The 15,450-nt window shown below is 48.7% G+C and overlaps 1 protein-coding gene across 3 annotated transcripts in view; it reads right to left on the bottom strand.

The window, feature by feature from the left end:
- INSC (INSC spindle orientation adaptor protein) overlaps positions 1-15,450 on the bottom strand; it is a 128,660-nt gene that overhangs the window by 32,063 nt on the left and 81,147 nt on the right. For all 3 annotated transcript variants that reach the window (XM_053203453.1, XM_015086329.3, XM_015086330.3), the window contains exon 7: positions 12,028-12,153. In XM_053203453.1, coding sequence (XP_053059428.1) covers positions 12,028-12,153 — 126 coding nt within the window. The remainder of the gene's footprint in view (positions 1-12,027; positions 12,154-15,450) is intronic.

A 15,450-nucleotide genomic window follows, 5' to 3' on the forward strand; every position in this document is an offset into this window, starting at 1 on the left:
TGGATGAAAGGGATTATATAACCAGTCTGGCAAGCAAGTCAGTGAGGTAGAGAGAGGTGAGTTATTAAAGTGGAGAAAAATCAGGGACTATACAGAGAAAGACAGATACCATATGTTTTCACTCTTATGTGGATCCTGAGAAACTTAACAGAAACCCATGGGGGAGGGGAAGGAAAAAAAAAAAGAGGTTAGAGTGGGAGAGAGCCAAAGCATAAGAGACTCTTAAAAACTGAGAACAAACTGAGGGTTGATGGGGGGTGGGAGGGAAGGGAGGGTGGGTGATGGGTATTGAGGAGGACACCTTTTGGGATGAGCACTGGGTGCTGCATGGAAACCAATTTGACAATAAATTTCATATATTGAAGAAAAAAAATTTTTTTAAATCAGGGACTAAATCACTTTATTTTATTGACCAAAAAAAAAAAAAATCACCTGTCAAGCAGATGATTTTCTTTAAAGCAGATTGTCAAACAAATGCTCTGAAGGCATTTGGGGGTAGAAGCAGTGGAGTTTGTGAGAAACTACCAAAAGGTCAGTGAGAACAAGTTCACTTCCCTTTGGGTTAGGGTGAGCAGGCCTGTGCTGATGTGAAAAAAAAAAAAAAAAGTCAAGTTTTCAGTAAAGCACGACCGGGCACAGCTGGCTTGGGAACAGTACCAAAAGTGCTTCTAGATTAGTGGTTCTTAGCCTGGTTCTCAGAGGATTAGAATCATCTAGGAAAGTTTTAAAATACTCATGCCTGTGCTTTACCACCAGAAAATCTGATTTAATTAATCTGGGGTAGAGTCTTGGTATCAATATTTTTAAAGACTCCTCAGTGCCAATGGGAATCCCTAGTTGAGCATCACTGTTCCAGAAGTAACTGTGATACAGTAGAAGCTGCACAATCTTAGGAGAAAGTCTGGCTTCACAACTCAGCTGTACTACTTGCTGACTTGGTGAAATGAGCAGGTTACTCACTTTCTCTAAGCCTGTTATCTAATCCTTAAAAGTATAATGATACATCACAGTTAACAATGAAATCATGAAATATTGAAAGAATTCCCCCAAATGAGTAACAAGACAGATATCTATTATCAACACTCCTATTTCACATCTTACAATGGCTGTAGCCAATACAATAAGACAAGAAAAATAAATAAAAAAGTAAAATCAGAAAAGAGAAAGCAGAAGTGTCATAATTTATGGATCACATAAATTGTACACAATCCAAATCTGCATAAAATCCAAAAGAATCTACACACCAGTATATTCAAAACTGCATCTTCTATGTATCAGCAACAATTAGAAAATAATAATTTTTAAATAACACTTAATCAACATAAAAACATACCCAGAAATAACTCTAAAAAATGTGCAAGACATTGACGCTGAAAACTCAAATTATTGCTGAAAGAAATTAAAAGCAATCTGCATAAATAGAGGTATACTACATTTATTGACTGGAACACCCTATACTGTTTAAGATGTCAATTATCCCAAAATTTATTTATAAATTAAAATTTTTTTTCAACGTTTATTTATTTTTGGGACAGAGAGAGACAGAGCATGAACAGGGGAGGGGCAGAGAGAGAGGGAGACACAGAATCGGAAACAGGCTCCAGGCTCTGAGCCATCAGCCCAGAGCCCGACGCGGGGCTCGAACCCACGGACCGCGAGATCGTGACCTGGCTGAAGTTGGACGCTTAACCGACTGCGCCACCCAGGCACCCCTGTAAATTTAAAGAAATCTCAATCAAAACCTTAGCAGGTGTGTCTATGGAAATTAACAAGTACATTCTAAAATGTACATACAATGGCAAAGAGCTTAGAATTACCAAGATAATCTTAAAGAAAAACAAATTTGGAGGATACCACCAAAAACAAATTTTATTGTAGACAACAGTGACTTAGTACCATATTGGCACCAGAATGGACAAAAAGACTAATGGAACAGAAAAAAACTCCAGAAACAGACTCATGCGTATGTCATCACTTTACCTACAACAATGGCATCACTTTAATTAAATGGTGAAAAGATGGTCTTTTTGATAAATGCTGTTGGCTTAATTGGATATCATATGGAAAACACTGAACTTTGAATGTCATTAAAAAAATTAATGTGAAATAGATCATAGACCTAAATATGGAATGTAAAACAATAAAGATCCTGGTAGAAAATATAGCGTATCTTCATGATTTGGGGGAAAACAAACATATGTTAAACGAACACAGGAAGCATCAACTACAAAAGAACAGATCAATAAACTAGACTTTACCTAAGCTAAGCATTTCTATTCATCAGAAGACACCATTAAGAAAATGAAAAAGCAAACCACAGGCTGAGAATAGATATTCGCAATACATATACTTGACAAAGGATTCATATGCACAATATATTTTTCCAAGTTTAGAATTTAAGAACAAAAAGACAAAGAAGTCATTTTTTTAATGGGCAAAAGTCTCAGACAGATATTTCACAGAAAGAGATAACCAAATGGTCACTTAGGATATGGAAAAATGCTCAAAATCATTGCTTATTGGGAGACTGAAATTAAAATCATCATGAGAGATCACTCTATGCCTGAGCAGATCACAATCAGGGCACTTCATGTCCAGCTATCACAGGGTTGCAAACGACTTCATACTTCTGAAGCAACCCAAAGAGAATGAAACACTCCTTGGGAAACTGCCGTTCCTTACCTGTGCCTGTGTTTCCCCATCTCCTCTCCCTCCCTCATGCTTCTCTAAGTCTCTTCCTCTTTCTCATCCCCCTCCTCTCTCCCTGTGTCTCTTTGTCTCTGAGTGGGACTAGAGGCCCTATTGCTTGCTGGCAGGGACCGAGGACACTGGTCCTGGCTCTATGCTTTGGGAGACCTGTTGTTGGTGCTTGGGCTGTTCCCAGGAAGTGGGTCCTCCCTGGTCAAGTCTGCCCCAAACCCATACCTCTCTTGTCCCCTCAGCCTCCTCACTGTGTCCCCTCCCCTCCCCAGCAACTTCCTTTCCCCTGCTCACCTCTGGACTAGCACCTGTTCTGCTTCGGAAGCCAGAGGGCAAGCAGTGCTGGTGATGCTGTTTCCATCTCTGCACCTGGTCCAGTGCCCTGAGGAACCCTGGCTTCTCTGTAGTACAACTTCCCTTCTCCCCAGCGTTAGCATCGTGTTGACCTCAGACTTCTTATTTAATGGCTGCTCTCACCAGATCGCTTGTGGTGCAGCCTAGGCGATGCACTTTGACCAACATTTTACCTTGCCCGGTTTGTTGTTCCTCACCCCACCACAGACATGCACATGACCACAGGCTTCCACAGGGGACAGAGGCACCCAGCTCTCCTCTGACATCTCCTAGAGAAACACCGCCCCCTCAACACACACCCAACCCCAGGGAAGAGGCACCAGAATTCCTAGCCCAGCTGGCTCAGCACTTCTGACTTCTGTTCATCACAGTAGTCTTCCAGAATTACTTCACGCATCCCACAGTACCAACAGAACACACACTTCCCGCCACTAAATGAGAAGACTGAGGTTCCTAGAGATTAGAAAACTTCCTTCTGGGTCCCCAGCAAACCAGTGGCCAAGGAAGGGCTGGCCCCAGGTTATCCCCACTAACCCCCAACCTGGGGACAAGGTCTGCTTGGGGACATAAGAACTTGGGCTCAGAGCCATAGGAGAGGGAGGGGATGGGAAGCTGGGACAAATTATTAGGGACAGATGGTATAAAGAGCATCTCGGGGCATTCTGTCCTTACTGAAGAGACGCTTACAATGTCTGCACTCCCTGCTCCCACCCCACACCTGGGTGCGAAACTGCTCACAGAGGTCGTGCCAGGCTGTAGCTGAGTGAAGTCACATGACCTGCATTCTGGCCTCAGCCCTGCTGCCAACAGTGGGAATGTGGGGTTGCACATCCCTGGGTGGTAACAGTAACTGGGCCTCCACACTGTCTTCTGTAATGAGGGGGAATGCACCAGAACTCTTCCAACAGTACTGATCCAGTCATGCAGCAAGCACTGTTCACCTAGGTATGCAAGCCGCTTCCCTGAGGGGGATGGGTGACACGGTGTCTGTTGGTAGGAAGCTTAGACAGAGCTCCGAGGCCAGGCAACATGGAACATGCTCCAGGAGCAGCACCAGGTACAGCGTGAGCACCAAGAGGGAGGAGAGGTCAGGAAGGCCATCCAGAGAAGGGCACTTGAGCAATTTCAGCAAGTGCAGGTGAGATGCCCTCCGAAGCCGCCCGAGCCCAGGCAGGTGCTCCGGGGCAAGGAAGGCCTGAAGACATTTGGAAGAGGACTCTGGCAGGAAAGAGGAAAAACTCCCATTCGTGGCACATGGACTCATTTCATCCTCACAGCCCGCAAGGCATGGATTAACACTCTACTTTACATAAGGTGAGACCAGGGCTCAGAGGGGATGCAAGGTGAACACACACTAAATGCTGAAACCGGGCGTGGAAGCCAGGCCTGCTTACCAAGGGGACAATGTGCTGGAGGCAGCTTGCTCACAGGGCACCTCCGTGCCAGGCCAAGGGGCTTGGGGTCCAGTGAGAACTGGGGGGCTTGGGAAGGGTTCTGGAAGTCAGAGACATGTTAGATTACAAGATGTATCCACATCCTCCTGCTAGAGGAAGCTAGGTTGGTAGGAAGAAGCTCCTGTTGCCTTGAATTTGCAAATCTCCCTCCCCACTCCCATTCCCTACTCTCCTCCCCCCCACCCCCCGCCACACACACACACACACACACACACACACACACACACACACACACACACACAAGATACACTGTGCCTGATCAGTGGTTCCCAGCCCTGAGCCCACCAGCCTTGTCAGCTCCGGAAGAGAGCCTGAGGCAGTGACAGGGTGCCACTGCTGCTCTTATCCACCAGGGGCCGCTGCTGCATAGTGCATGGGGACCTACAGAGTCGGTGTCAAAGCAGTTGGCTCTGAGCAGCACTTAGCTCAGGCTGCCAGGTGTGCCCATGCCTTCTCCAAACTCAGGTTGTGCTTGCGCATGGGGTGAAGTTCCCCAAGCCAGCAGGGCCTTCCTTCAGCCTGAACAATACTGGCCTGTAATCCCAGCGTGAACTCCTGAGGCGGGGTGGGGGGCTTGCAGGGAGGTGGGACAGTGTGCCTAGTTTTGTTCTGGTCTCTTCACATCCTGGCCTCCTACAAGTCCCCTCACCCCTGCTCCCGAGGCAGAGGGACGAGCTTGGGGGACTCAAAACTCAGGGAAGCAGATGAACCACACTGTTTCTAGACAGCCCCCTTGCAGGGATGGGGAAGGTGACCGTGGCAGTCCCGACTCCTGTCTGTCTGTCACAGCACAGACAGCAGACCTGGAACCCTGGGGTTCTCTGCACTGTCCCAACCCACTCCCAACTCAAAGACCCGGGGGCATGAGGGGTAGGGGGAGCTGATAAGCCTGGGTGGGTTGAGCCCCAGGTGGAGAGGCATCTGGGATCTCCATTCAGAAGTGTTCTCTTCCACCCCCCTCTCCAGCAGCTACTCGTAGGTAAAGAAGGGGCTGCAAGTTAAACTAAGCAAAGATTTCTTGCCCCACTCTCCCTACCCAACCTCACTGACACATTTATTAGAACTGACTCCATCCAGATAGGGTAGCTGCCTTGCCCTGGCATCCACGCACTTCACCCTTTTCAGCTAATGAGAGTGTGGAGGGGAGGCTGTAGCAAACGGAACCCATAGCTGGGACCAAAAGAATGGGGTTCTCAGTCCAGGCTCTGCTCTCCACTGTCTCTATGCCTTTCAGCCTCAATGTACCCCTCTGTACATTGGGCATAACCATCTCTCCCTGCCTTCCTTACATAGTGATTTTGAGATTCAAATGGGCAAAAGAAAAGAAAAACTGCTAACTTTTTTGGGCTAATATTACCTATTTATGACCACCTGCAACCCTGCGAGGAAAAAGCAGTGGAGAGAAAGTCCTTTGAAACAGCAGCAGGAGTGGCAAAACCTCTTCATCAGTCCCTTTGCACCCGCTCCCTCCTGCCAAGGGTCTCTGGGATTTCAGTAGCTGGATCCAGCACCCCCTGATTCCAGCCCAGACCTTCAGATGTCACGGCACCTCAATCCCGAGAAGCTGGCCCAGGAAACAGTGGAGGGGGAGGGAGCTCCATGGGGACAGACAGGAATTTTTCCCATTCCTCTGATGATTTTCTCCTTGGACTGGATATTGGGCCCTCATCCCTTCCCCCCTGCTCATCTTTAATTTCTCTCCATCTTTAATTTCTCCATCGATTTTCATTAAACTCTCCCTTTGGCTCCAGCACAGGGTGAACTTCTTATTTGAAAGAATACAACGAGGAAAGGGATGGGAATAAAAAGAAACTCTTTTGAAAGCAAGATTGTGTCTGGTCTTAAGGCTGGAGGAAGCAATTACTAGAACTTTCTTAGAGGTTATCTGAGGCCATCTTAGCATTGGGCTTTGAGTGCCCCCCCTCCCACCCCTTATGGCCCTGGACCCATAGGTCCCTGCCCTTCAGATTCCCAGTCTCTCTCTAGTCCCCAGCCCCCTCCAACCCCATCCTGTCCCCTGGCCCTGTCCAACCCCAGCGCCTGCACCAACAATGCCCTGGCCATCCCTCTAACCACTCAGAACATCTGCCAGGACTGTTGTCAAATCCTCGGAACTCAGCTCTTTGGGAGCAGGGTTTCTACAGATCAATCTGAAGTGGTGGAGACAAATGGGCAGGGAAGCAAACACAGGCTGAGAGCTCCCTTGTGCAGGCGCCCCACTGAGCACCGCGCCCACGTTGTTGTATTGCACCATTGTATCCACATTGTTGTGCTGCATCATGGCAGCTCCATGAAGGAGGAGGTGTCCCCATGTTATAAAGAGGAAAGCAAGGTTGCTCCCCAGCCCCCTATCTGGCTCCCCAAGCCCTACGGTCCTCCCCCTTGGTAAGCCAGTCCACCTTCCCTGTTCAGTCCTGCAGGAAGGCTGCCTTGACCAGTCCAGGCAGGCTCGGTCATTTGGCCACCCAGCCTGAGGAGGGTCCCTCTGCTCTTATTGGGGTGTGTATGGCTCTAGGGCCTTTACTCCCTCCTGGGCCCTTGTTTTCTTCCTCCAGTCTTCTCCAAGGTGGGGTTCAGAGAACACTGTCTCTCCTTCTGGGCCCCAGAGGTCACTGAACATAGAGCTCCTGAAAGACACCCAGCCCCACCACCGACTGGCCAGCTGTGGAGTCTCTCTGCCTTTACTGAGGCCACTTTCCCTTGGCCTCCCTGGGAGCTCCTCCTTGGCCCTCTGAGCCCAGCTCTATGGCCTCCTTGCGGCTGCCTTCACCAGCATCCCATGCAGTGGTTGTGCCATCAGCCTGTGGCCTCTGACAGCCATGGGACAGCCCTTTCCACTGTCTAAACTTCTGGGCTCTCCCCGGCCACCCTCAGTGGGAGATGCTGGGTGTGCGGTGGCCAGGATGAACCAGACCTCTGAAAAAAGGATAGATTCTTGAAAGACCCTTCAGATACCTCTGGAGCAGCCTTTACTGTGTCTCTGATATCTCACCCCTCCAGCCCTGTTGGTCTGAGCCCTGCCCAAGCCAACACCCACGGCCTGGCTCCCTGGAAGCCATTCCCCTGCAGTCCCCACTTCAGAAGGGTCAGCTCTTCTCAAGGCAGCACAGTGTAAAGTACATGCTTTAAAACCAGCCAGACTTGGTTCTAAAGCTCTACGTTTATGAGCAGAGGGGACAAAGTTCCTGAATCTCAGGTTCCCCATCGGTAAAATGGAAAGGACGTGAGGACTTGAGCTCTGGCCCCAGCCAGCTGCTCCATACTGTGCACCGGGTGGCGTCTTTGACCACGTCAACCCCTCCTCCTGCCATGTCAGTACCCCCCTGTCCACCGGACTGTAATCTTCCTCAGGCCACTGATTTTCTAAACCCCAGTGATCAGCCTTGCACCTGCCATAATCGTAATAGCTACCATTTGTCAGTGTCTATCTATCCTCCTCTGGCAGTGCTAGGAGGTAGAATTCATCATGCCCATTTAACTGAGGAGACTGTACCTCTGGAAAGGTGAGTAAATTCCTCAGGGAAATGTAGCACAAGCTCATAGGTGGAGAAGGCTGGGTTCCAAACCAGGAGAGCCTGACTATCAAAGGCCGTGGTTTCCCCACTGCCCTGGGCTGCTTCTCAGTGGATGTGTCATGAGGGAGTGGATGAGTAGCATGATTGGTGGGCGATGGACTGAGTGAATGAATGAGTGAATGGACGACCGGACGGCGGAAAGAATGAGGAAGCGGATGCCGAAGTGACTCCACAGAGTGAATAAATGAATCCACGATTGAATCTAGGACCACACAAGATCCCCAAGCCAGGCAGAGCTCAGGCATCACGAGGCAGAGTGCCTGGTGCCCTGGCTAGACCCACACTTCTGACAGTGAGGTCTGTGCATGATTTAATGGATCCCTTCAGGGTTGGAGGGAATTGGGGGTGCGGTGGGGGGGAAAGCCACATGACAAAGATGAATTTCACCAAATCCAGCACATTTCTCACTGCCAATTAATTAGGTGGCCTCAGTGAGGAGCTCAGGCCAGTAAATCAGCCGAAGGCTGAAACTTTGACATTATCTGGCTAGTGCATGAATTGGGCCTTGTGAGTGGGTAGCTGGCAACAGCCCCGGGCACCACACCCCCCATCCCGTCTTTGCCTCACCGGTCATGCTGGGGTTTCTACAGTCCAGCCTGTCTCTAGGCTTCTCCCCCCTCCCCCCCTAGACACTAACAACAGCCGGCCTCACTGGAGCCTCTGAGGCCAGCGCTCAGCAGCCCAAACCACACAGGGCAGGTGTCGGCAGGACCTGGGGGAGGGGGCGTGGCAGGGGTGAGAGAGGCCCTGGCCCTTCCTGGGTCTAGAACTTCTCGTAACTTTGGAAGCAGCATGATAGGAGGAAAAGAAGGTGGAAATCGGGCTCAACATGTCAGATTTGAGTCCTGGGTCTGCATAATGGTTCACAGCGCAGGCTGGCTCTGGCTGGGCAGAACTGCTGTTACAAATACAAGGATGCTAGACCAATGTTTAGCTGTGTGCTCTTGGGCAAGGTGCTTCACTTCTCCAAGTCTCCCATCCTTCTAGCAACAGGGAGGATAATCACAGCACCAGAGGAGTAACCATCATCCAACACAATGGAAGGGGGGGCTGAGCAAAGTGCCCACCCAAAGCAAGTATTTGATGTATGTTAGTTATTGTCACGATGTGCTCATTACCTGTTAGGACCAGGGTCAATGAACGTTTTCTGCCGAGGGCCAGATAGTCAATGTTTTTGGCTTTGTGGGGTTGTATGGTCTCTTGCAATTACTCAATTCTGCTGCTGTGGCACAAAAGTAGACAGTCAACAGCTACGCGAGTGAGCATGCCAGTTCCATTAAAATTTCATGGGTCAAAAACTGTAAATGTGAATTTCGCATAATTTTCATGTGGCACAAAATGTTATTCTTCTGATTTCTTTTTTAACTATTTAAAAACAGAAGAAAAAAGAAACCATTCTGAGCTCATGGCTGTCTCAAAACAGGCCACGGGCTGAATTTGACCCACGGGCCACGACTTGCCGCCCCCTTGCACTAGAATGGCAGCTCCATGAGGACAAGGGGGGTTGTCTGTTCTGTTCACTGCTAAACTCCCAGCACCTAAAACAGTGCCTGGCAAAGAGCAGTAGATAAATATTTGCTAAAAGAATGAATTATAAGCCGTGTATTTCTGTGCGACAAGTCATTTCCACTCTCCAGGTCTCGGCTTCCTCATCTGTGCAAAGGGGACGCTTGCACACGCAGGCAAGCATCAAATGTAATTAGGAGGTCTGTGGAGCCACCAGGCAAGCTCAACGGCGGTACAGTGTAGGCGCTGTTCTGACCACCAGGGGGCTCTTCTCAGGCGGACCTCATCCCCCCTCTGCCTGGCAAAGAGGTGTTTCAGGAATGTCTGTGTATAGAAAGTAAGTTGCCAGGGAAGAGGGGAGTGCCCAGTTAGGACTACCTTCTCCTGTGCCAGTTGGGGGTGGAGGCTGCTTAGCACATTGGCCAGGAGCAGCGAGGCGACCTTGATTTAGCTGCGGGGGCTTTTAGGCACTCTGAGAGTATCTAGTGAACCAGGGAAGAGGTGAGGTTGACTGGGCATTAGACTCAGGCAGATGGGGTCCAAATTCTGGCTCTAGAATGTACTTTGTGACCTTAGACAAGTTACTTAAACTGCCTGAGGCTCAGTTTCCTTGCCTTTAAGATGGAGACATAAAGAGGGGCGCCTGGGTGGCTCAGTCGGTTAAGTGTCCGACTTCAGCTCAGGTCACGATCTCGCGGCTGGTGAGTTCGAGCCCCGCGTCGGGCTCTGGGCTGATGGCTCAGAGCCTGGAGCCTGCTTCTGATTCTGTGTCTCCCTCTCTCTCTGCCCCTCCCCCATTCATGCTCTGTCTCTCTCTGTCCCAAAAATAAATACACGTTAAAAAAAAAAATTAAAAAAAAAAAAAAAGATGGAGACATAAAGAGAGCTCACCTCACAGGGTTCTAGTGAGTTAAAAAGGGATGTGTGTTGGGGGCTAGATCAGCACAGGCCAGGGCAGCCCCTGCAAAGATGCATTCGTGCCTTCTAGCTTTGGAGCAGCAGCAGGAAGGTGGAAGGAAAAATATCCTCCAGACTTCCCAGCTGCACAGGTTTTTAGCTCTAAACAAACAAAAAAAAAGCCCTGCTGGTTTTCTTCCCTGGATTAAAAATTTCCTGCTGCTCTGCAAACTCTCTGAAGCCAAGAAATCCACGGCTTTTGGAGGACTGGTGATTTAAGTCCCTTCTATTTTTTCCCTCCTGTTCTTCCCAGTAACCAGCAGGAAAAGAAGATGAAAAACAAAACCAGTCTGGCCATGTTTCCACTACCCAAGGAAGAAGATTTTGTGGGAGAAGAGAAGATTATTCAGCACGGAAAGTTGGAGGTGCCCAATGCATTTACTTCCTGGAGCCTGTCTGTTTTGTCACTGCCCCCTTTCCCGTTCCGCTGTCTATTTAAGCACACATATACAAAGGCTGCCACCCCTGCAGGAAGGGGCGCTCTGCCCAGGGGGTGGTGCTAGCTCTTCCACCATCTTGCTTTATGACCTCAGACGAATTACTTCCCCATTTTGATCCACAGCCTTCTCATCTGTAAAATGAGCCAAGTCCCCATCTATCCTCCACCCTCAGCTAAAAGCATCTCTGAGTCCATGATCCTACAACACTGTCCCATAACCTGAGTAGATTTGGAAAGAGGCAGGTGGAAAGTGAGACGACCCTCTGACTAGGAGTCCAGACCAAAGTGAAGACGCTGGGGGTGGGGGGTAGGTTTTCTGGGAGCTGGGACCAGACTGTGGGACAGAGGTACAGAGGAAGGGGAGCATTTTGCTTGCCCCATCCCAATACAGACCAGACTCAAGGTACCCCCAATCTCAGCCCTACAACCTGGAGAGAGTGGGGAAGGGGGTGGTAGCTAGAATTAGTCACATCGCCCTAGGTTGGCCAGGGGCTGAGGCACCTAGGTCTACCAGATCACTACCTTCCCTCTGGCCCCACTCATCCCGTGCCATGTTGACCCAACATACACTTGGACTTCGGCTTCAGTTTCCCTTACCTAATCCCTCTGTCTTGGTTGAGCCCCACTTGCTTGCCCAGGCCAATGTCCGTCCTTCTCTTGCCCACTCTGTTCCCCAGGCAGCAGGATCCTCCTCCTTCACTGGGGCCATGAGTGAAAGACCAACAGCCCTGAACTTTGACATCACTCCACACCCTACCTGCCTGCCTCCTGCTGTGTTCTGCCCACTGGACCGTTGGCCTCTCTACCCAGGAAGTGCTGAGTGCCCCTCTGGGCCCTGCCCTTCCTGGCCAAATTCTTAATCCCTTTCCTTTTCATCAACTTCCATAGTCAAAATCCCAGCAGCCTCACTAGAGCAATGCCTGGGAAAAATAGGTTCTTAGAGGAAGAAGCCCAGGTGGTCACCACATCTGTCAGGCCCCGCCCACTACCCACCTGACTCAGAGACCTTGAGCCCCACCCAGCCAGCCAGCTGTTCTCTTACCTTCTCCAGCTGGTGGACACCCTCTTCCACACAGCAGATGGAGGCCAGCGTGCGGAGCGCCTGGGGGTACAAGCACCGGAAACTATCCTGCCGGCAGACTTTGAAGAGGGCTACGACACCACCCTCCTGCCAAGAAAAAGAAAATGTCACTTCACCTCCCTGTGTCACCTTTCCTGGGGTTGACTCAAGAATAATTGTCATCCCTCACTCAGCTGATATGCTTTTGGGTCTTTAGGGCAGCAGAATATGCCAACCCCAAACACATCACTTTGCCGTAAAGATTATTTTCAGCTGAAGGCAACTGAGAAGAAGCAGATATCAGAGGTCTCTGCCCTCCTCCTATTTGCCAGAAGGAGGACATAAATTTACAGAGATATCCCCCTTTCCCTCTCTATTAGGAAGGACAAAAGTTAATCACCAGAGATAACTTTAGACCCTTACAGCCTGGAGATGCCATCAGGGGAATCCTCATAACAAACTTTACCTACTATCCTTCATCTATCACCAGTTTTCCATAGATTTGCCTTCCTACAACGTGCCACTCTTAGAGACTCAAAGTGCTCTTCAGGTTGCCTGTTATCTGTTTTTTTAGTTCTCTAAAAATGTATTGTTCTCTTGCTAAGAGGCTGTATAAGTTCAAGTTCTAACCAAGCCTCTGAGTCACTCATCTCTGAGTGTTCCCATGTGTAATCGTGATGCATATGCTAATAAACTTTTGCTTGTTTTTCTCCTGTTAAGAGAAAATTGTCAGCCCGATTTATAGGGCACCAGCCAGAGAACCTAAGAAGATGGTAGAAAAAAAAGAATTCTTCCTCACCTAAACTACACACACACATGCACACACGCACACACACGCGCACACACACACACACACACTTCCATGCTCAAATGCATACTGCAATGAAATGCCACCTCCAAAAGAAATGTCACCCTTGATGGTCCAAACTGGAAATAGGACTGTCCAAATGCTTCTGGTGCTGTGGTGCCAGGGGCTAGGGCAGACATATTTGTGAGGGCCAGCCCAACACCAGTCAACACTGTTTCCACATACCTGGCAACTCCCTCTCAGCAGCCTGTCACAGAACAAGCCTGGAGTCCTCAGAAATAGGTTCTAGAAGCAAGTCTGAGGCAAGTGAAGGGAACTGAAGCCTAGTGCCCTGTGCAGGTTCTCCCTCTGCCAGAAAACACCATTACTTCTCAGATCCTTCCAACCACCATGGCAGGCACTCAAAAAAGGACTTTTATTTATATCAATACTAGAATTTATACTCATTTTGTGAGGGAAAAAAAAGCAAGCCAGATGGGTGAAATCATTCACCCAAATCTACATCATCCATGTTTTCCCTTCTTTACTCTAGTTTGCAAGAAAAAAAAAAAAACACAAAAAAACCCTTCAGCAACAAACACCCTAGCTGAGTGTGAGCACGTACTTGTTTTGTGACAGCTGGGCATGGAAACACCTTTAACTTGTGGAACTTCACCGCAGTCTGGGAGGGCTTCTGGGAAGAATCCAGGGGTAAGGCGAGGCACTCATCCTAACTGGCCATATTTATTCTATAGAAATCACTGGAACCACCATGGCTCTTAGATCCCAAAGCACATTCACCAGGCGCCCAGCAAACCTGTGGCAACACCACCGTGGATGTCCAGAGCAGGAGAAGTTGGACACCCTACATTTGGCTTTGCCCTGTTTCCTCCATCATCCCCTTCCCCGAGGCCTGCAAGGGTGCCTGGGGATGGCAGCAGTAAAGAACTTGTGAAGATTGATCTGAACTTGGCCCTGAGAGCACTCGCCTTTAACCTCACCACCCCTGGCTCTAACTAAACCCGTTACACTCTGTTCCCCAAACTGAAAAAAAATGTAAGAAACTGAGTCCAGCAAAATATCATCCACTGTCAGATTTCTGAGAACTCTTTGAACAAAAAATGTACCGAGCACCAGGCACTGTTTTATGTTCTGGGGGCGCAGCTGTGACTGACAGTGCAGATAATGAATGAGCAACTAGAAGAAGCCACAGCGATGACTTCTAGGGCCCAGCACAGACTCGCTGCAACAAGTCCTCCCAAATCTGTCCTTCCCAGCGTCCCACCAAGATCAGCCTGGCAGCCTTCTTCATTCTAAGAGTTTTGCTGCTTATCACTGCAGGCACCAAGATGAGTTCGTAAATTCTGACATTTTACAATCAGCTGAGAGCGTTCTTTAACTTCCGTATTCCTACTTCCTGTTGGGGTGGTTCATTTGGTGGGAAACGGGCATATCATATATGGCCGATAAATTCATCCACGCAGCCAAAAACTATTCATGGTGCAGTATATGTCAGACGCTGGGCTAAGCACTGAGCAAGACTGCCTTGGTCCATATTGAACTCAGGCTCTGGCAGCCAAGGAGTCATGGGGGCTGTGGAAGGGTCAAAGAGAATCACTCTGATGTTAAACACACATCACTCCTCTGATGAAGATACAATCTATTGTGCAGCAAGACACTTACTCCCTCTGACTTCCTGCTTCACCATCCTTTATCCCTGTCTTCCTACTTTCTCATGGTCTCTGGGACATCTGATGAGGGTTCCACATAAAGACCTTACTCAGAGTCACTAAGTAAAATCAAATTAGTGTTTAAGGTAAGAAGAAACAGAAGTCCTAAGTTCTCCCCAGCCAGCCCGGCTGGTTATTATTGACCTCCCTCCAGATATAAGTTATTTATACACATATATGTGCTTATGTATCTAGGTACATTTATATATGTGTGTTCACATATGTATGTTTATATTTTTATGCGTGTGTTTATATTTAATCATATATAGTATAAAATATTTATATGTATGATGATAGAGATGGTAAGTGACAGATAGATACATTGATAGATATGATAGATAGATGGACAGGTAGGTAGGTATTTACATCTGGAGCAGACAACAAAGAAATGGTACCAAGGAATGCCAGACTGAGAGCCAGGATCAATGTGGCAGCCTTCCTTTGGCTGGGGAGGCACTGAACTCAGCATAACTATATTTAAGCCTCAGTACCCATTGCATTGGGTTCTCATTACATTGTTTGCCAAGCCTGTGAAAAATAGCTTTCTTTGCATTTTTAGCTACTGGGAAATCTCAAGGGAAGAAATGCTGAATCCAGACTGAGGGGATTCTGGTTCAAATCCTGACTTTGCTGCGGGTTAACTTCGGCACAGAACAGGGTCACGGCAGCTACACAACCAAGCTGTTGGGGGAACAACTGAGTTCATGTATGTGAGAGGGCCTCACCCAGGTGAGGGTCAGTCTATGGAAAGCTTCCTGGTTAGAAGAATGTCTCAAACCTTCATAAAAGGTATCCCAAGGGTTGGAATACATGGAAGGGAGAGGACGAAGGAGGCTCCAGAGGAAGGTACATGGAATAGTTGTGTGGACCACCCTGAAAACCCCTCAA

Source organism: Acinonyx jubatus, chromosome D1 (genome assembly GCF_027475565.1).
Source record: "Acinonyx jubatus isolate Ajub_Pintada_27869175 chromosome D1, VMU_Ajub_asm_v1.0, whole genome shotgun sequence".
In the NCBI taxonomy this organism is placed as follows: Eukaryota; Metazoa; Chordata; class Mammalia; order Carnivora; family Felidae; genus Acinonyx; species Acinonyx jubatus.